Source organism: Rhineura floridana, chromosome 1 (assembly GCF_030035675.1).
Source record: "Rhineura floridana isolate rRhiFlo1 chromosome 1, rRhiFlo1.hap2, whole genome shotgun sequence".
NCBI lineage: Eukaryota > Metazoa > Chordata > Lepidosauria > Squamata > Rhineuridae > Rhineura > Rhineura floridana.
The window spans coordinates 158,589,516-158,611,813 of NC_084480.1; the positions used below are offsets into that span (position 1 = coordinate 158,589,516).

The following is a 22,298-nucleotide window of genomic DNA, read 5'->3' on the forward strand; positions in this document are numbered from 1 at the left end:
GCTAATGAACAAAATAATTAAAAATTGGCCTGATGAATCAGTGGAAGATATTCTGACCCGTTACCTATTTCTGCATAAACCTTGTTCATGAACCTTCTATGCAATAACAATCAATGAATATGTCTTAAATTCCATCCATAAAAACATAACATAGTTGCAGCAGCCCAGTATTTTCTTGGCCCACAAACTCCTTAATAGTACCACTGTTTGGTTTTTGCATGTCCTATCTGCATGTCCTATCTGCAGCTGTTTTCTCTAGGCACAGGAGGGCTACTTCCAGTCCCATCATGCACCAAAATGTACACCTCCATAATTCTAACAGCTTTCATCATTTGTGCTTTTCAGTGGCGGATTATTGGTTGCATACTAGTGTGTGTTATGAGCCCAGCCAGACATGCCACTTAGTGCAGAGTAGGGCCGGAGGTTTCTCTCATATGCATAGATAAAACCTCAACTTTAGTTGCTGTAAACCGCTCAGAGCTTCAGCTATGGGGCGGTATACAAATAAAATAAATAAATAAATAAAAACGTTGACTATCTTTATTTATTTATTTATTATTTAATTTATATCCCATGAGTCCACTGGGAGGTGTACATCCAAAGCTTCCCAAGGGAAACAAATCAAGGTGGTTTGTTTACTACATTCAGTGATATCAAGACACCTGTGCTGCTTGGGCAGGAGAGTCTAGGACCTAGTTCACAGCTAAGGACGTTTATAAAATGCATGCTTCTTATATCTCAGCTTTGATTAAAATTCTCAAGGTAAAAATGTCCTTCAGGTATGCTTTCCTCCTGGATAAAGCCCTGCTAATCTGCAAGCGGAAAGGGGATTCCTATGATATGAAGACATTTATTGATTTGTCCAGCTACCAGGTTCGGGATGATCCTTCGGTAGAAAAAGACAACAAGAAGGTAACATCTGGGTATGCGTTTGGGGGCTGGGAAGGCTGAGAAGGGCATGGGAGGCATGGGTTTCCCCTCCCCTAGAAAGAGAACTAGGTCTTGCTTTAATTCAGCAGGCCATCACCATTCCAAGAACAGATCTCTGTTCTTCCATTTCATATGGTTTCACTTTCCTCCCAAAGGGAACTGTGAGGAAAACAAGGAATCTGTATCAATATGCCCCAACCAAGATTTTATGCTCATCAGTTGTTCCTCTTTTTCTTTTCTTTCTTCCTTTCCCAGTGGACTCACACGTTTTCCCTAATTGAGCATAATGGTCTCTCAGGCTATGAACTGTACTTCAAGACACGGGAGCTGAAGAAGAAATGGATGGAACAATTTGAAATGGCCCTGTAGGTTCTTGTACTCCTGGCCCTTTTGTATGCTCTCCTTTATAACTCCAAGACTCTTATATGCTGGAGACCAGTTGGTGTCTTGGAGATCTGTTCTAGTCACTAGATGTAAAATGAGTCTACAGAATTGGAGCTAGATCATAATATTCCCAGGGAAACATCCCCAATGGGCAGATATGATATAAGAATCCATTTTTCCCTAATGGGATGGAAGGGAGACCTAGGGAACAAAAATACCAAACAGAGAGGGGTATGAAAAGAATTACCTTGGTGGATCATAGCAAGGTTAAACTGGTCCCACAGCCTTCTTGCTTTTGCTGCCATGTTCCTCAAGCATTAATTCTCCATCTTTCCTTCCTTCAGATTCTACTTTCACAGACCACTGTTTATTCCGATCCTTCCTTCAGCCTGCTTGCCACTATCCTCCATGCCTCAATTAGGACCTCTTCCTTTTCTTTTGCTCCTTGTGTAAGATTTTACTTCTGTAGGGCTAGCCTGCATTGTTGCCTGAGCAATAGAATATACCAAGCCATGGTATCAGCTCAGCTACGCAGTGCCTGTAGATTCACTGCCACAGGCTCAATGCAATAGATAACCAAATCCATGCCAAGAAGCTTATTAATTTAAGTAGACCCCGTGTTACATACAAAATCCTAACAATCATTTTGTTCAAGGAAAAATAGCTTGGAGATGGGCCAGGTTTGAACACAGAAATGGGAGAGCATGTGTAAACTCTTCCCTTGTCTGCCACTTTCCGGCTCCAAATTGCCCCCTGGCTTATTTTCTCCACATGCTCTTCCATAAGTTAACCTTTATAAATAGATGGAAACCAATGGAGGGGAAAACAACTGAAACCATGGTTTGGAGTGGGTAAATGGCTGGGTAAAGGGTTAAAGAGATCCCTCCATGCACTTCTTCTCCGCTCAAAACTACTCTGTCCCAAACCTGCTTTTCATTTCACAAAATGGCTACCAGGCACATGGGTGAATGTCATGTGTATAATTAACCCTTGCATGCATATTTTATATATTCATGCTTACAATTTGGGGACGGCAACAAATTGTGTCTCCATCCTTCAAAAGAAAGACATAATGTAGCAAAATGGTACAGAATTTTGGAAACTTTCCACTGAATCATTAATAAATGAATAAGTACTATCTAGTCTGTTGTACAGAGCAACAAAAGCCTAACATGGATTTCAGCATGTTGCGTACCCATCATTTCAATAATCTCATTTTTTTTTCCTGACAAATAAACACAAGATATAGTGGATCAAGACCAAGATAGAGGGCATACTCCTCTCATAGTATGATGACAAGGGCAGTCTATTAAGAACCTTCTTCCGTGCCCTCTTAGGGCACTTTCAGACTGTTGCAATTTTGCTAGTAGTATTCAATTCCATACCAGCAAATTCAGGGTGCGCAACAAACCTCCTCCTTCCAAAAAGGACTTTTTGCAGTAAGGAAAGTGACAGGAAAATGCCCTGAAAAGTGTGGAATAAAAATGCTTGGGCGTAACATTGCATAACATTCCCACAAATAAAATCAAAATGAATGGTCAATAAACAACCAATACTGTATAACCTCACCGCAAACAAATGAATGCTCGGTAAACAGATTGTCTGGAATAGACCCTAGTTTCTCACAAGCAAGCAAATGTCAGGTTATTTCCATTTGCCTGTTCAAAGAATGATAATATGTGGAGGGGAGGGAAAAGTGAGAATATCAAGCCTTTATTCTGCATGAACATTTATCAAACTTAAGTGAGGGATTGAAGGGAGCTCTAATAATGTCTTTTGCAAAATGAATATCTGTGCAAGTGGACGTGCTCTAGCTAGCCACCATCCTCGCTGACTGCCTGTTTCTCACTTTCTGGTGTAGATCCAATATCTATCCTGAAAATGCCACAGCAAATAGACACGAGTTCCACATGTACTCCTTTGAGGAAACCACCTCCTGCAAAGCCTGCCAGATGCTGCTGAGGTACATATGCCATGCCACTCTACCCAAGCCATGAGGAGGGACAACAGCCTTCATAAATATAGTTGGGAGTTTTATGTGATCCCATTTTTAGTAGTGAAGTTAAATGTTAGTGGAGATGCTAATGTTAGGATGCTGCATGTAAATGTTTTCTCACTTTGGAATGCAGAGATTCAGACCATGTCAGGCATTATTTGGAATCACACCAACTGAGTACAATGTCAGGAAACCCTGAAAGTAGGGGTGGGCAGACTTCAAGCTTGTGAGATCTTTGTTTTTTCTAAAACCCCAAGACTGGAACAAAAGAATTATAGAATTAAAGAATTTTGAACTCAGGAATATTTTGAGTACCAGAACTGAAGAGAGCTCACAGTCCTTCCAAACAAAAATCCGCTCATGATTATCACCTCATGCTTTCTTTATTTCAACAGTATAATTTAGGATGGGTGTGTGTGTCATTTTGTTGATGCTCTTTTTAAACAATTGGGAGTCAGAAATCCTTGCTGATCTACTACAAATCATCCAGAGATCTGCCAGTAGATCCAGATCTATCTTCTGTCCACCCCTGATTTAAGTCAGTTAAGCTACACTCTACTTTATCCTGAAGATACATAAGCCTTCTCTCTCTCCCATCTGCTCATAGAGGAACATTCTATCAGGGTTATCGCTGCAGCAAATGTCGGGTGCCTGCTCATAAGGAATGTCTGGGCCGGGTGTCACCATGTGGAAAGTCCAGCTCTGGTAAGTTTCCAGTCTTTTAAAGTGGTGAAAGAAGTGTATCTAGGGGATGTGTAGAGGGAAAGTATCTTGACTTCCTATTGCTACAGTCATCCTCCTGCAACCAGATTCTTTTCAGAGCAGTTTCCAAACTAAAGGTGAATGGTCTGATATTTGTGGGAACACTAAAAGAGCTGACACTTGTGGACCAGCAGGCAGGGCTTTGGGGTTCAAATCTCAGCTCAGTTACAAACTCTCTGCATGGCTTTCAATAAGTTGCTGTCTTTTAGCCTAACTCTCCCCATCTGTAGAATGTTAATTGTACGAGCCAGCCTCCTGCACCTGATTTAAAGAAAATTGTGTTCACACTGGCATTATCTACAGAATACAGATTAGGGATGTGCTAGAATTTTGCCCAATTTGAATTTGGTACTGAATTTACCATGAATTTGCTTATTCTCAATTGCTGACAATCAGATTTTAATGTAGCGAATTTCCGTGGCTGTTTTTGAAAACAGACTTTTTTTAAAAAAAAAAAATCAGACTCTAAAACATTAGTTGTAATAATCATAATTTATCAATATTTCCTTTTAAAATATCAACATTTTTAAAGAAATATTAATATTTCCCTCAAAAATATCAATATTAATATCAATATTTTTTCTGTGGAAAAAAGCCATGGATCAATAAAAGCAGTGGCTAAGCTAATCAAGAACAAACCCAAATCGATGCCAGCCAGCCTGTTAGGTTGATGGAATGCTTGTGAATCAACACCGGCCAATGGATCCCATCCCTAATGCAGATAAATAATTTAAGATTACTAATAGTTTTATTGCATTCCCCCATGGTTATTATAATATACAGCCCCCTCCTTCTCCTCCTTGCCCCCTTAAGTCAAACCTTGGTTACAGCTTGTGATTAGGCTAGAGATTGCTAAACCATGAGCCCAGGTTCGAACGACTCACTGAGCCAAGCCATGGTTTGGCTTAGCTCAGCACAGTGCATCAGCAGAATGGTTGGAGAGGAGCAAAGTGGCTGCATTCTCATCTCCCAAAGCTCATGCATCTGTGCTAAGCCTTGCTTTGGCTTACAGTGACATGTGAATCAGGCCAGTGGGGTTTACTTCTTTGTATGTGTTTATGACTGTTTTAATTGTTTCTGAGTCACAAACATGTGACCTGAACAGTGAGTGCAAAGAACTTGAGGGAGGTATGTAGGGAATGGTTATTAAGTATGAGATGGGAAACAACAAGATTCTGATGTCCTATTGTACCTTAGTTTTTTAAAAAACTGTGAATCAGATCTCAATTCCTATAGCAGGTAATGAGATACAGTTGCCCCATCATATTCATCTCCATCTTTGCTTTTCCCCTTGTGCTCATTATAATCTTTTCTTATTTTCCATTTAATGCAGAGTCTGGATCTACCATGCCAAAGGTAAACAAGAAAAAGGTGTGAAAAGAAAAATTAAAAGATAATTGATGGGGTTAACAGCAGGCAAAACGCAGAACTGCACATTATAATAGCAGCTCTTGAGTGAGCTCTAATCTATTATAAATCAAGATTACAAATGAAGAATTCAAATCATAATGATTTGAAAGACACTACAGAATAATAAAAATTATTATTATTATATGATTATTAACAACAACAACAATAATGGTTGTATACCACTCTGAAAGGGCAAGAAGGAGGAACCTGGGAACTACAGACCAGTCAGCCTAACATCAATCCCTGGAAAAACTCTGGAGCAGATTATAAAGCAGTACGTCTGTAAGCACCTTGAAAACAATGCAGTGATTACTAGGAGCCAACATGGATTTATGAAGAACACATCCTGCCAAACTAATATTATCTCGTTTTTTGATTGGGTAACCTCCCTTATAGACTGTGGGAATGCTGTGGACATAATATATCTGAACTTCAGCAAAGCTTTTGTCAAAGTGCCCCATGATATTCTGATTAGCAAGCTAGCTAAATGTGGGCTGGATGGAACAACTATCAGGTGAATCCACAGTTGGCTCCAGAACCATAGTCAAAGTGTGCTTATCAATGGTTCCTTCTCAAACTGGGCAGAAGTAACGAGTGGTGTATCGCAGGGCTCGGTGCTGGGCCCAGTGCTCTTCAACATTTTTATTAATGACTTGGATGAGGAGGTACAGAGCATGCTTATCAAATTTGCAGATGATACAAAATTGGGGGGGCATAGCTAATACCATGGAAGACAGAAACAAAATTCAAAGGGGCCTTGATAGGCTGGAGCATTGGGCTGAAAACAACAGAATGCAATTCAACAGGGATAAATGCAAAGTTCTACACTTAGGAAAAAGAAACCAAATGCACAGTTATAAGATGGGGGATACTTGGCTCAGCAATACAACATGTGAGAAGGATCTTGGAATTGTCATTGATCACAAGATGAATATGAGCCAACAATGCAGATAATAATAACAAGAAGCCAAAGCAAAAAAATAGGATTTTGGAGCAGAAGTTTGTATATCTCTAGTGTTGGTAATGTGGATGTGAATTATGAAATACAGGTGATGTTATGTTCATGTCCATTTGTCACTCAGTGAGAGACATGCAGCTATCTGTCTGGATTATTCAATTCATTATGTAAATTTAGCACGCATGCACATACACACATTGCCACTTTGGTCTCCCTGACTCTCTCAAATCCGTGACCTCCAAGATTATCTTCCTTTTCTCCTTGGCTCCTTTTTCATTTCTTCAGTTCCTTCTCTCTGTTTCTTAGCTTCAAGTCTTTTTGCTAGTCCACTCATCCTCCCCTCCTATTTCTACTTCCTGTTTCCCACCTCTTCACTCCTCTACCTCTTAAGTCCTCTTCTCACTCAGCTTTCTATATGCCAACCCATTTGGCATCCAGTCTCTCTCCTTCCTTGCTTCCTGCCCAACAGCATGTAGCTGCTTCTGCCCATGAACATTGCATGAGAGGTTTTTCTCTGCAAACTGGCCATTCACTTCAGCTCCTGTGAGGGAAGTCTGTCAACATGCTCTGAACAGAAGAAATGTGAATCCTTGTGAACATTCTATAGCATCACAGCAACAGTCAATGAATGGTGTGAGGGGACAGCTCACAAGCCATAGTTAATAGCCTATTTTTAGTTTAAGATGTGTACATTATGTATAAGAAATGAAACACACAGAGATGTTTAATATGAAATATCCTTCTTGAAACCTGGATTTGTACTTTTGCGACTAATTTCCTATATCTTGTTTCCTCTCACCCCATTCCTGTTACCTGAACCTAATTTCCTGTTTTTCTGTGCAGAATAAATTTGATTGGCATACACTGGAGAAAGAAAAAACTGATCTGGGTAAGTTGTAGTTGCCATGTAGGTAGCCCACTATTATGTTTTCATAATGACACCAGTGATGACAGATGGCATCCAGTTCCCATGGGTACAAGGGGCTGAATGATGGACCCCTCGCTGGATCATCACCTTGTAGTGGTGAGTGGGCTTGTGTGTTCGAATGAACCCTATTAGCAATGCCGTCAGGAGTCATGTACTCCCAGCAGGGTCACCCATGGCAGTAAGGTCAAGGGAGAGGAACCAGACAAAGAATGATCCAAGAATGTCCTCAACGGCAGAACAGGTGGAGGATAACGATGTGTATGTTACAACAGCTGTGAAGGTGGATGAAGGCTGCAGCAGATAAACGACTTCCAATTGTCGTGGTATCCATGCCACTGGATCAAAGCCTTTTTCTGTTAAGATTGTGTGTTGATTGTTGTGCACCGATCTCCCCACATCAAACAAATTCATGCACAGGCGTTGCCCACAAACCAAACCAAACCAAAAGTCCCATGACGATCGGCTAATGGCAATGGGGGCAGGACTGTGAAATCCAGAAGCCCCTAGTCATGGACCGGCACATGGGCGATGGATACAGACTCAGTCGTCCTGGCTAGAACCGAGGCAGTTGAGTAGTTCGGCAGCTGTATCCACGACTGAGCAGTCCTATTCAGGATCCACTCTGCTCACCCTGTATGGGGAGGGGGCTAGAAAAGGTGCCCTAAACATAGTCTGCCTCATCTCTCTCCCTGACTGGATTACCGCATCCAGTGGGGTCACCGCTTAGCGGTTGCAAAAGACAATTGAATTTTGGAACATGGAATATACAGACATTGCTGGACAATACAGATAGTGAACGTCCTGAACACAGGACTGCCATTATTGTGAGGGAGTTGAGACATTTTAATATTGACATAGCAGCACTCCAACAAACTCGAAGAGCAGGAGAATTATTATTATTTATTATTATCCTTATCTTTATTTATACTCCGCCATTTTTCCAAAACTGGAACTCATGGCGGCTTCCAGATAAAAAATACATATAATTAAAAACATACAAAGTCTACATTAAAATAAGATTAAACTATTTCTAATATTAAAACCATACACACATGTAGCTAAAAGAATTCAGACTAGTTTAAAAATAATATAATAGGAGAAGGACAACTGAAAGAAGAAAAAGGAGGTTATACCTTCTTCTGGAAAGGACTGCCTGAACAAGAACAACAAATACGTGGAGTAGGCTTTGCTATTAAAAATAATCTCATGAAACACTTGTCAGAAGTTCCTATTGGCATTAATGAATGAGTCTCAACTCTCCGGCTAAAACTTGCCAAAAACCAGCAGGCAACTATTCTAAGTAATTATGCACCAACCTTAGATGCTGATGAAGACATCAAGGAAAATTTTTATAACCAGCTGGACACCATCTTATCAGAAATACCTAAGGAGGATAAAATTATCCTCTTGGGCATTTCAATGCAAGAGTTGGGCGTGATTTTGATTTATCACCAGAAACCATTGAGAAAGAAGGAGTTGACTAAATGTTCAGAGCATAATCTTGATGAGAAGGATAGTGAGATTGAACATACCATCGACAAGAAAAGGAAAGCCTTCCAGATATGGCAGAATGTATTTATTTATTTATTTTATTCTATTTATTAGTCGCCCATCTGGCTGGAAATCCAGCCACTCTGAGCAACGTACAAAATAAAGGCATATAAACATCAAACATAAAAGTATATAAACATCAAAAAACAAGCAATAAAACTAAACAACAAAGTAGAAGCTATCCCCCAACCCACACAGCCCAACCCAAAGATCAGAAAGTCCTCCTAAAGAAGCTGCGTTTGAAGGCTGGAGGGTGGGGCAAGGCAGGTGGAAGCAGCCTCCCCTGATGGCAACAGAGTCACTCTCCCCTCATCGAGGGAAAAGACATTAATTGTGCTGCTAAGAAAAAAAACTATGTCAGTGCAAAGGCTGAGGTCCAAAGAAGAACTAGAGAACTTAAGAACGCCTGGTGGATAAAAAAAGCTCAAGAAATCCAGCACTTTGTAGATGCTCACGATACATGTGGCTTTTTTTATGCCACAAAGGCCATCTATGGACCAACAAATTACGGTACAAATCCCATATGTTCAATGGATGGTACCAAACTTCTTAAAGATAGAGTCTATTGCACTGCTCTGGAAAGAGCATTACCACGACCTCCTTAATTGTAACTCTATTGTGACTGGTGAAGTCTTCTAGCAAATTCCACAACAACAAACTAGAGTCGAGCTTGCAATATCCCCTGATTTGGATGAAGTCAGTAAAGCCATCAAGTAGGCAGAACAACAAAGCTAGTGGACCTGATGGGATTCCTGCTGAAGTCTTTAAAGAAGATGGGCCTGAACTTACACAACAACTTCATAAGCTCATCGAAAAAATCTGGATGAGGGAGGAGATCCTGGAAGACTTTAGGGACGCCATAATTATCACCCTTTTTAAGAAGGGTGATAGAACAGATTGTGGGAACTATCAAGGTATTTCCTTGCTACCGCAGGTAAAATCCTTGCAAGGATCTTCGCAAATCACCTCCTGCCGATGTCCTCCCCAACTTTCAAAATGGTTTCCACCCTTCCCAGGGGACAGTGGACATGATCTTCACTGCACAACAGCTTCAAGAAAAATGCCAGGAGCAGGATCAACCTTTATATATGGCGTTTATTGATCTGACTAAGGCCTTTGATACTGTGAATTGAACCGCTCTCTGGACCATCCTTCTGAAAACTGGATGCCCTGATAAATTTGTGAATATTTTGCGACTCCTTCATGACAACATGACAGCGACAATTTTGGACAACAATGACTTTCAGAGCAATCCATTCAGAGTCGGATCAGGCATAAAACAGGGATGTGTCATTCCTCCTACCTTATTTGCTATCTTCATTGCTATGATTCTACACCTTATTGAGGGGAAACTTCCTACTGGTGTGGAAATCATATACTGAACAGATGGAAAGCTTTTTAACCTCAGTAGGCAGAAAGCAAAACGTAAAGTAATGTCAACCTCTGTTGTAGAACTTCAATATGCCGATGATAATGTAGTCTCCGCACATTCAGAGAAAGATCTTCAAACTATCCTAAATGTCTTTGCAGAAGCATATGGAAAGCTTGGGCTCTCACTTAATATTAAAAAAAACCAAAGTGCTTCATCAACAGGGGTGAACTAGTCCCTCTGTAGCACCATCAATCCAGCTTAATGGTGTGACACTGGAGAACGGTGATCACTTCCCCTATCTTGGCAGCCATCTACCATGCCCCAGGAGGGACTTAATACTGGGAACGATCTATCTTCCCCTTTTCAAAATGCTCAGGGAGACCTGGAGATGAGATATGAAATTGAGGAAGCATCCAAACTAGGAAATGTGGTAGTAATGGGTGACTTCAACTACCCGGACATAGACTGGCCGCATATGTGTTCCAGTCATGACAAAGAAGCAAAGTTTCTAGATATTCTAAATGACTATTCCCTAGACCAGTTGGTCATGGAACCGACCAGAGGGACGGCAACCCTGGACTTAATCCTCAGTGGGGACCAGGACCTGGTGCGAGATGTAAGTGTTGTTGAACCAATTGGGAGCAGTGACCACAGTGCTATTAAATTAAACATACATGTAACTGGCCAATTGCCAAGAAAATCCAACACGGTCACATTTGACTTCAAAAGAGGAAACTTCACAAAAATGAGGGGATTGGTAAAAAGAAAGCTGAAAAACAAAGTCCAGAGGGTCACATCACTCGAAAATGCTTGGAAGTTGTTTAAAAACACTATATTAGAAGCTCAACTGGAGTGCATACCACAGATCAGAAAAGGTATCGCCAGGGCCAAGAAGATGCTAGCATGGTTAACGAGCAAAGTCAAGGAAGCTCTTAGAGGCAAAAAGTCTTCCTTCAGAAAATGGAAGTCTTGTCCGAATGAAGAAAATAAAAAAGGACACAAACTCTGGCAAAAGAAATGCAAGAAGACAATAAGGGATGCTAAAAAAGAATTTGAGGAGCACATTGCTAAGAACATAAAAACCAACAACAAAAAATTCTATAAATACATTCAAAGCAGGAGACCATCTAGGGAGGCGATTGGACCCTTGGATGATAAGGGAGTCAAAGGTGTACTAAAGAACGATAAGGAGATTGCAGAGAAGCTAAATGAATTCTTTGCATCTGTCTTCACAGTGGAAGATATAGGGCAGATCCCTGAACCTGAACTAACATTTTCAGGAAGGGATTCTGAGGAACTGAGACAAATAGTGGTAACGAGAGAGGAAGTTCTAGGCTTAATGGACAATATAAAAACTGACAAATCACCGGGCCCGGATGGCATCCACCCGAGAGTTCTCAAAGAACTCAAATGTGAAATTGCTGATCTGCTAACTAAAATATGTAACTTGTCCCTCGGGTCCTCCTCCGTGCCTGAGGACTGGAAAGTGGCAAATGTAACGCCAATATTCAAAAAGGGATCCAGAGGGGATCCTGGAGATTACAGGCCAGTTAGCTTAACTTCTGTCCCTGGAAAACTGGTAGAAAGTATTATTAAAGCTAGATTAACTAAGCACATAGAAGAACAAGCCTTGCTGAAGCAGAGCCAGCATGGCTTCTGCAAGGGATAGTCCTGTCTCAGTAACCTATTAGAATTCTTTGAGAGTGTTGTCGAGACTTTGGAACGGGATCCTGAAGACGATGTGGGAGAGAGTGGGGAGGGGGATTTAGAATTCCAGGAGTTGCAGCTAGGGAGTGAAGAGGAGGGGGGAGATAGAGAGATGTCTGCAGTAAGAGACCTTGGGATTCCAACGGCCGAGGACTCAGCCCTGCCAGTTCTCACGCCTCCTTTCGAGCAGCGGGGAGGGGAGATGGAAGAGGAGTCAGAGAGAAGAGGATACGTAACCCCTCCTCAGCCCAGCAGCCCCGTAAAGAAGCCAGCATCCAGTTTCCACTCACCTGGCCCCCCCGCATGGGATAGAGACATCAGTGCCTCAGAGGGAGAGGAACCCCCCTCCCCTAGAGCTCGCAGACGGCAAAGGAGGGAGGAACAGAAAAAGGCGGAGGGAGGGGGATCTCTCCGAAGGAGCGCAAGGCTTCGCGACTGCCTCCCTCCTTCATAAGGGGTGGGGAGGCGGAAAAAACTTCGCTCTGTCAACTTTCTTTCAATGCTGCAGGAATAGGCACTTAGGGGATCTAGTGAGTTAGATTAGAGGCTTGCATGAAGTGCAGGAAATTCAATGTGGAAATTTCCTTAATAAAGGAAGAATTAATCACATCCCAGAGTTCCGTTATTGCCTCTCACCCTGGGCACGAAAAGTGTCAACAAGCATATAGATAGAGGTGATCCAGTGGACATAGTGTACTTAGACTTTCAAAAAGCGTTTGACAAGGTACCTCACCAAAGACTTCTGAGGAAGCTTAGCAGTCATGGAATAAGAGGAGAGGTCCTCTTGTGGATAAGGGATTGTTAAGAAGCAGAAAGCAGAGAGTAGGAATAAATGGACAGTTCTCCCAATGGAGGGCTGTAGAAAGTGGAGTCCCTCAAGGATCGGTATTGGGACCTGTACTTTTCAACTTGTTCATTAATGACCTAGAATTAGGAGTGAGCAGTGAAGTGGCCAAGTTTGCTGACGACACTAAATTGTTCAGGGTTGTTAAAACAAAAAGGGATTGCGAAGAGCTCCAAAAAGACCTCTCCAAACTGAGTGAATGGGCGGAAAAATGGCAAATGCAATTCAATATAAACAAGTGTAAAATTATGCATATTGGAGCAAAAAATCTTAATTTCACATATACGCTCATGGGGTCTGAACTGGCGGTGACCGACCAGGAGAGAGACCTCAGGGTTGTAGTGGACAGCACGATGAAAATGTCGACCCAGTGTGCGGCAGCTGTGAAAAAGGCAAATTCCATGCTAGCGATAATTAGGAAAGGTATTGAAAATAAAACAGCCGATATCATCATGCCGTTGTATAAATCTATGGTGCGGCCGCATTTGGAATACTGTGTACAGTTCTGGTCGCCTCATCTCAAAAAGGATATTATAGAGTTGGAAAAGGTTCAGAAGAGGGCAACCAGAATGATCAAGGGGATGGAGCGACTCCCTTACAAGGAAAGGTTGCAGCATTTGGGGCTTTTTAGTTTAGAGAAAAGGTGGGTCAGAGGAGACATGATAGAAGTGTATAAAATTATGCATGGCATTGAGAAAGTGGATAGAGAAAAGTTCTTCTCCCTCTCTCATAATACTAGAACTCGTGGACATTCAAAGAAGCTGAATGTTGGAAGATTCAGGACAGACAAAAGGAAGTACTTCTTTACTCAGCGCATAGTTAAACTATGGAATTTGCTCCCACAAGATGCAGTAACGGCCACCAGCTTGGATGGCTTTAAAAGAAGATTAGACAAGTTCATGGAGGACAGGGCTATCAATGGCTACTAGCCATGATGGCTGTGCTCTGCCACCCTAGTCAGAGGCAGCATGCTTCTGAAAACCAGTTGCCGGAAGCCTCAGGAGGGGAGAGTGTTCTTGCACTCGGGTCCTGCTTGCGGGCTTCCCCCAGGCACCTGGTTGGCCACTGTGAGAACAGGATGCTGGACTAGATGGGCCACTGGCCTGATCCAGCAGGCCCTTCTTATGTTCTTATGTTCTTATATCTCTGTAAAAGCTGACATCAATGCTGAAATTCAACATCATCTGAGCTCTGCGAGTGCCGCATTCTCCCGAATGAAGTGTTAAAGTGTTCGAGGATCGGGATATTCTCAGGGAGACCAAAATGCTTATTTACAAAGCCATTGTACTACTGAACCTACTGTATACCTGTGAAACATGGACCATTCATAAACACCACTCCCAACTTCTTGAAAGATTCCACCAACGCTGCCTCCGGAAAATTCTGCAAATTACTTGGGAAGACAGACGGACTAACGTTAACGTTTTGGAAGAAGCAAAGACTAAAGGTAAAGGTGTCCCCGCACTTATAGTGTGAGTCGTTTCCGACTCTTAGGGTGACGTCTTGCGACGTTTACTAGGCAGACCATATATATGGGGTGGTTTTGCCAGTTCCTTCCCCGGTCTTTCTTTACCCCCCAGCGTATGCCGGGTACTCATTTTACCGACCATGGATGGATGGAAGGCTGAGTGGACCTCGACCCTTTTTACCGGAGATTCGACTTCCTCCTTCCGTTGGAATCGAACTCCGGCCATGAGCAGAGCTTCGGCTATGTTACCACCACTTACCACTCTGCGCCACAAAGACTGCCAGTGTTGAAACACTGATCCTTCAACATCAACTTCGCTGGACTGGCCATGTTGTCCGAATGCCTGATCACCGTCTTCCAAAGCAGCTACTTTACTCCCAACTTAAGGATGGAAAACGGAATATTGGTGGACAGCAGAAGAGGTTTAAAGATGTTCTTAAAGCAAATCTAAAAAAATGTAACATGAACATCAAGAACTGAGAAGTCTTGGCCCGTGAACGTCCGAAATGGAGGTTGGCTATTATCAAAGGTGCTGTGGACTTTGAAGAAGCACAAATACAGGGCGAACGGGACAAACAAGCTAAGCAGAAGGCACATCAAAAAAATCCTCATTGTGACCATCTTCCATCTGGAAACCTATGTCCTCACTGTGGGAGGCTGTGTGGATCCAGAACTGGCCTCCATAGTCACTTTTAAAGACTTGGAAGACAATTTTACTCGGCCACGAGTGATCGCCAATGAATGAATGAATGATGGACACTTTAGAGCAGTGGTTCTTAACCTGGGGTGCACGCACCCCTGGGGGTACGAGAAACTTTTTCTACGGGTGCGAGGCATTGTTCAAATGATTTAAAAAATTCATTTAAATAGAAACAGAATGTTAATTATACAAGCAAAGATTTTGGAAAACTCATTTATCTTAGCTATGTTAGGCTAAAACACACATTAAAATTAAATTAAAGTAAAATATAAACAGTGTTTTTTCAGGGGGTGCGAGAGCATATTTTGGAAATCCAAGGGGTGCTGGCAGTGGAAAAGGTTAAGAATTTATTTTATTTATTTATTTATTATCATTATTTTTACCCCACCCTTTTTCCAAAACTGGGTGATATGATCACGGCGACGGCTGTTCTTAATCAAGCGCGCCCCCGCATTTTGTATCAGCTGTAATTTCCAGACCGTCTTCAAGGGTAACCCCACGTTGAGCGCATTACAGTAGTCTAAGCGAGAGGAGACCAGGGCATGTATCACCCATGGGAGCAGATGAACAGGAAGGTAGGGTTGCAGCCTCCGTATCAGATGTAATTGATACCAAGCCGCCCGGCTCACTGCCAAGACCTGAGCCTCCATGGACAGCTGGGAGTCAAGAATGACCCCAAGGCTGCGGACCTGGTTTTTCAGGGATAATCTTACCCCATTAAACACCAGGTCTATGTCTCCCAACCTTCTCTTATCTCCCACGAGCAACACCTCGGTCTTGTTGGGGTTCAGTTTCAGCCTATTCCCTTCCATCCATTCACTTACGGAATCCAGGCACTTGGACATGGTATCCACAGCCAACTCTGGTGAGGACTTGAACGAGAGATAGAGCTGAGTGTCATCCGCATATTGGTGACACTGCAGCCCAAATCTCCTGAGCATACTGATGGCACCAAACCCAAACCCCCGGACAACCTCTCCCAGTGGTTTCATGTAGATGTTAAATAGCATGGGGGACAAAACTGAGCCCTGAGGGACCCCACAGGCCAACGGCCAAGGAGTCGAGCAGGAATCCCCCAGCACCACTTTCTGGGTTCGTCCCTCCAGGAAGGAACGGAGCCACTGTAAAACAGTGCCCCCAAGTCCCATCCCAGCAAGGCGGCCCAGAAGGATACCATGGTCGCTGGTATCGAAAGCCGCTGAGAGGTCCAGCAGAACCAACAGGGACGCACTCCCCCTGTCCAGTTCTCTGCGTAGGTCGTCCTCCAAGGCGACCAAAGCCGTCTCCGTCCTATAACCAGGCTTGAAACCAGACTGAAATGGATCTAGATACTCCGTTTCATCCAGGAATCCCTGGAGTTGGGAGGCCACCACACGCTCTATTACCTTGCCCAAAAATGGGATATTGGACACTGGCCGATAATTATCCATTATGGAGGGATCCAGGGAGGGCTTTTTCAACAAAGGCCTTACAACTGCCTCCTTTAGGCACACTGGAACTCTGCCTTGTTGTAAGGAGGCATTGATCACTCCCTTCACCCACTCAGCCAGTCCCTCTCTGGCGCTTTCAATGAGCTAGGAAGGGCAGGGGTCTAGAAGACATGTGGTGGCTCTCACCTCTCCAAGGATCCTGTCCACATCCTCGGGCTGTACAAAGTGAAAAGAATCCATTATTATTGGACAAGCAGGAGCCAAAATTACATCCACTGAGACTGTATCAACTATAGCATCCAAGTCAGAACGAATCTGAGTGATTTTATCTGCAAAGTGCCGTGCAAATTCTTGGCAGCGGTCTGTTGAATGGTCTATATTATCCCTACGGGGGCCAAGATGTAAAAGACCTCTGACCACTCAAAACAGCTCCGCTGGACGGCTCCCCGCAGACACAATAGTGGCAGAAGAGAATGCTTTCTTTGCTGTCCGTACTGCCATGGAGTAGGCCTTCAAATAGGCTCTAGCCCGTGTTCGATCAGACTCACTCCAAGTCTTCCACCAACGTCGCTCTAGTCTCCGTCTCATTCGTTTCATCACCGCCAGCTCCTTGGTGAACCAGGGGGCTGGGCTGGCTCCACTTCGTGAGAGGGGACGCTCAGGAGCAATCGTGTCCACTGCCTTGGCCATTTCCCCATTCCAGAGGTCAACCAGAGCTTTGACAGAATCGCCTGCCGAGGTGACAGGAAAATCCCTAAGAGCCATCAGGAAACCATCCGGATCCATCAGCCTCCTGGGGCGGACCATCCTAATCGGTCCCCCACCCCTGCAGAAGTTCTGAGTCCCAGTGAGTCTAAACCCAACCAGGTAGTGGTCTGTCCATGACAATGGAACTACAGAAAGTTCCTCCACACCAAGATCACCATAATCCCCCTCCACACAGAAAACAAGGTCCAGGGTGTGGCCAGCAACATGAGTGGGGCAGACCCATGGCTGTCATGGAGGCCATAAAGTCCTGAGCCACTCCAGACAGGGTGGCCTCAGCATGGATGCTGAAGTCCCCTAGCACCACAAGCCGAGGGGACTGCAACATCAACCCCGAGACCACCCCGGCTAGCTCAGGAAGGGAGACTGTTGAGCAGCGGGGTGGGCAGTACACCAACAGAATCCCTATTCTGTCCCGACCACTCAACTTCAGATACACACACTCGAACCCTGGATACTGTGGGATAGGGCACCAAGGCACAGTAAGTGTATCTGTTCACTGTCTGCTTGTTCTTCTTAACTATTTAGAAATGATCGCTCACTTGGTACATGTTGGGATAAAAGCAAGGAAACTGGTTCGTTTCAAACACTACAACTCTTCTTTGCTCTTAAGGACTGCCCAAATTGGAAGTCTGCCAGGAGTACTATGGTCTGCCTCCACCACCTGTGGCATTTGGTCCACCACTGAGACTCAACGTGGGCGATATTGTGGAATTAAACAAAGCTGAGGCGGAGCAGCTGTGGTGGCAGGTAGGCATCATCAACAGTGCTGTTGAATCACAGCTCTTCAGTCTTGGGGTGATGTCAGGAGGACATGGTTGAAAACAATAATGAATTAGCTATCTGCATGTGTTCCTCAATAATTTTCTTGGAATACAAACTACCCAAGCTGGGGGTACAGCTGGCAACTTCTGCTGCTTTTACTTGTGCAGCTGAGAGGTAGTTTTGAATTGATTACATTAGGTATTAGCACTTAAGGTTACTCCAATCAGATAGCAGGCCTGGAATTCTAGGCTAAAATCCCAGCATCTGAAATCAGAAAAGCCACATTTTGCACTGGAACAAAATCTGTAAATCAGTTTTCCCCAGATTTCTGACAGCCCCCCCCTCAAAAAAATGAAATTGGAGGTATACTTCATTCTTACAGCCCACCACAAGACCAGTCTACATATGACAGTGGCAGATCTGCATTTTAAATGCAGTCTACCACGTTCACATGGAAAGTGTCATTTGGAGGGTCAAAGGAGCACATGGGTGGAGGGTGCTGAAACTTTCCCCTTTGCCTTCCACTCTTACTCCTGCATTCTGTCAGCTGTGGTCCTTCCCCTCCCCCATTTGAGAGAAAAGTGCCTGAAGAGAGGGTCTGAAGGTAGACAAGCCACAGATACACACTACTGTAGCCCTTTTAAATGGCCCCTGCCCTAACAGGCAGTAGCAGAGGGGAAGCCCCTGATGCCCATCACTCGTAGAGTGGGAGAGCTTATTGCCCATCCAGCTTGTCCTCTAGAGTGTACTGACCATTTCCAGAGATTATTTTTTAGAATACTATATTAGGCTGCTTATTCCCCCAGAAGATCTTCCTCTCTTTTCATAATCTAGAGGTGTCTAGTTCAAAATAGGACTGCCACTTAAATGTGGTACCATTGACATTTTAGACTGGAACTGCAATATTCAAGGGCAGAGTCTCATTTCCAGATCACAGAACACTTTTATTCATTTATTTTATTTTATTTTTATTATTGTGAGTCATTCAGTGAAGTGGATGAAGCTGGCAAAATCTTCCAGGGCACTTCATTGTTCAACACTTGTTCCAGCTTAAAGTTAGTCACTGGAACTTTCCCCGAATCACCTGAAGTTTTCATATGCAAAAGTTTCCCCATCAGCTAAAGATTTTTTGTTTTCTTTTTTTATATTCAAACGCAAATTAACCAAACTTGTTAAATTTAAGTATGAAAACCTGTGTCTGATGTGATCTTTGTTTTCTTACTTGGCTTGCAGGGAAGGAACACATCCAGCAATGAAGTTGGCTGGTTTCCTTGCAAGAAAGTAAAGCCTTATGTCTGTGTGAGTAGCACGTATCTGGGGAAAGTAATTTCTTCATGTGTTTTGGTCCGGAGGATTACTGAAACCAGCTTGGTATGCCAGTCAGTCAGTCAAACATATTTGCTAAAAACTATTGTTCATCACAAAAATACAGCTTGGTTGAAGACACATTTTAGCATAAGTGGTCTCCAGCACACTGGACCCCATATAGTGCAACGACATTTTGTCTAATCTGTTGGGCTGCTAAAGCAAATGTAGAGACCTTATCTCCATCCATCTGCAAGTAACAATTTTTCTCCTCCTATTCAAAAAGAAAACTCTGAAGAATCCCTTTGAGAAATCTTTCCCTAGGATAATTATAGAGGGAGCAATACAGTACACAGTGAACAGTATCTTCCACCTCTCCTCCCTGGCTGCATATACCTAAACAATCATTTACAAATTTTCTGCCATCTGTGGGCATACTTTGAAATCTCAAAGCTGTAAATGCCTTCCTCGTTGCATCAACAGATAATTCAAAAAAGTAACCTGGAAGACCGTAATCAAATTTCACAGGATAATAAAATGGTGTAAATTGGTTCATTTGGAGATGACACCTAGCTAACAGATGGTCCACCCTTTAACTTTATTTTTAATACACTATGGTGTAGTGATTAAGGTGTTGGACTACAACCTGGGAGACCAGGGTTCGAATCCCCACACAGCCATGAAGCTCACTGGGTGATCTTGGGCCAGTCGCTGCCTCTCAGCCTCAGAGGAAGGCAATGGTAAACCCCCTCTGAAAACTGCTTACCATGAAAACCCTATTCATAGGTCGCCATAAGTTGGGATCGATTTGAAGGCAGTCCATTATTTTTTTTTGCAACTATAGGGATAGCATCCTTGAGGACATCAGCTATCAATCCATGCTTTATTATAATGGTTTCACATAGGCCAACTATTAGAGATTTGCTCCAAATAACATTTGTGGGGGCAACCTTGTGTCTGCTGTGTGCTGTAATTTCAGCCAATACAGAAATAAAGCAGTATGAACTCTGGACAGTATGGAAAAGAACCCATCCTCAAATCTCATTATCCCAATGTAGGCATCAAATGAGAGAGTAAAGAATGTGATCTATTGAGACACTAGAAAGCTTGGATGAGTGTCAGTTAATCCCTTAGACATTGTCTTAACACTGTGCTGTTTAGTCAGGGATGAAGAGTGCTTCCAGACAGGTGTTTATTGTGGAGTCAGTGCTCCTCATGTATGCAAGTTCTTAGCAGCATCCACATAAGATTGTTGTCGTTAAAATGCCAGCCTATATTTTTTCCACATTTAATCCAGACTTATCTTTTCTGGGGAAAATCCAGTTTTAAAAACTGGTGCCAATGACTTGTTAGTAATATCTCAATGACCTGTTTACAATATTAAGCCCCATCTGAGAGCACCCAAAGAAGAGTTTACTCAGGTCACCAAGAAAGTATCCTGCAGCCCAATGCTATACTCTGTGTTTGCAGAATTAGAAGACAGTTGAAAAAAATTATGCCACAGAGCATGCTTGAGAAAATATGATACCTTTGGATGGAGGCAGCATAACTCTGCACGGTATTGCATTCATTGTCCTCTTGGGTGAAGCCAAGATTTCCCCTTCTGCTGGGCTTTTTGAAAAGAAACTTTGCGGAAGAAAAAAATCCCTCAACCAAATTTTAATATTGCCTTTTCTTTCTCAGACTCCTCCTCCAGATCTATCTGTCTTTTGCTGGTAAGTAATGCCATAGAATTAAACCATTTCAGTACTTTATAATCCAGAGCTATTTATTCTGTGCTGTTTGATATGAAGTTCATGCTTCTGACTTCCCTAAGCTACGTTCATGTTTTGGGACATACATGCAAACCAAACCCATGTAGTCCACGTAGGCCTGGCTTTTCAGCTGGTAGCAGTCCACTTGTTAAAATCTACACAGCAGGCAGGTATGATGGGAGATCACATGCACTATGTACAATGCTTGCTGTGAGGTTTTCCTGTGCTACTTTTTTTTAAAAAAAATGCATTCTTCCTTCCTAATTCACAAGTTCAGTGCTGCAACACCAAGCTAAGAACATGGAAATAGAGAGAGGATGGTGTACACTCTTGTTCTCCCTTGCTCCCCATTTGAATGTTGCTCTTGAACAAGCATTCGTCCAAAGACTTTATGAAAACAGAGGATAATATTGAATAAAAAACAGGCACAATGGGCTGTCTCACACACTGCTTGGCTCCCATCTTTTCTCTCTTGTGGTGGTTGCAAACTGTGGGGGTATAGAGACATCCATTGACTGAATGCTGTACTGCAGTTAACAAACACCCCCTCATTGTACAGGTATGTGGGGCCCATGGAGCGGGGAGAAGCAGAACAGATCCTTGCCAGTCGTTCAGATGGGACTTACCTGGTGCGGCAGAGGATCAAGGATGCAACTGAATTTGCCATCAGCATCAAGTAATTCTAATACTTGTCAGAATTGCTCTCCACACCAGTAAAACAAGGTGGAGAAGGAGCTTCAGGGACATTTGTATATTTAGTATGAGAGAGAGAAGCCCTTGAATCAGCTGATTCAGGTTTCTTCGGAAGTTAGTGGATAATACTTCTCAGTAGCATCTCCAGATGTACGGGGGTGGGGGAGGTATGACTCTGGTAGAGCACATGCTTTACAAGCAGAACCTGGTTCAGTTCCTACTTGCTCAAGTGGAAAAACATCTGAGGCAATATGGTTGGGAAAGATACTTCTCTTATTCAGGCACTCAAGTTGACTATCACAACATATAGTGATGGCCACCAACTTGGATGGCTTTAAGGGAGATTTAGACAAATGCATGGAGGACAAGTCTATCAACGGCAAGTAGCCAGGACAGATATATACTACCTCCAGGACCAGAGACAGTGTGCTTCTGAATACCAGTTGATGGGCTTGGAAGAGTGCTGTTGTGCTCATGTCCTGCTTGTGGGCTTCCCATAGGCACCTGATTGGCCATTGTGACAACAGGATGGGTTTGGGGGCCGATCCAATACGGCTCTTTTTATTTTCTTATGAC

At 43.1% G+C, this 22,298-nt stretch overlaps 1 protein-coding gene and 1 long non-coding RNA gene across 8 annotated transcripts in view; one reads left to right on the forward strand and one right to left on the reverse strand.

The window, feature by feature from the left end:
- The window catches only part of VAV1 (vav guanine nucleotide exchange factor 1), a 141,004-nt gene that overhangs the window by 107,154 nt on the left and 11,552 nt on the right, over nucleotides 1-22,298 (forward strand). For all 6 annotated transcript variants that reach the window (XR_009764428.1, XM_061639412.1, XM_061639393.1 and 3 more), the window contains 10 exons: nucleotides 780-912; nucleotides 1,186-1,295; nucleotides 3,176-3,277; nucleotides 3,918-4,015; nucleotides 5,406-5,428; nucleotides 7,284-7,329; nucleotides 17,819-17,955; nucleotides 19,204-19,269; nucleotides 20,959-20,990; nucleotides 21,589-21,705. Coding sequence is in view for 5 of the 6 variants with exons in the window: in XM_061639412.1 (XP_061495396.1) it covers nucleotides 780-912; nucleotides 1,186-1,295; nucleotides 3,176-3,277; nucleotides 3,918-4,015; nucleotides 5,406-5,428; nucleotides 7,284-7,329; nucleotides 17,819-17,955; nucleotides 19,204-19,269; nucleotides 20,959-20,990; nucleotides 21,589-21,705 (864 nt within the window). In the remaining variant the exon portion in view is untranslated. The remainder of the gene's footprint in view (nucleotides 1-779; nucleotides 913-1,185; nucleotides 1,296-3,175; nucleotides 3,278-3,917; nucleotides 4,016-5,405; nucleotides 5,429-7,283; nucleotides 7,330-17,818; nucleotides 17,956-19,203; nucleotides 19,270-20,958; nucleotides 20,991-21,588; nucleotides 21,706-22,298) is intronic.
- Nucleotides 1-22,298, reverse strand: part of LOC133390617 (uncharacterized) — a 71,811-nt gene that overhangs the window by 48,778 nt on the left and 735 nt on the right. The window lies entirely within an intron of this gene.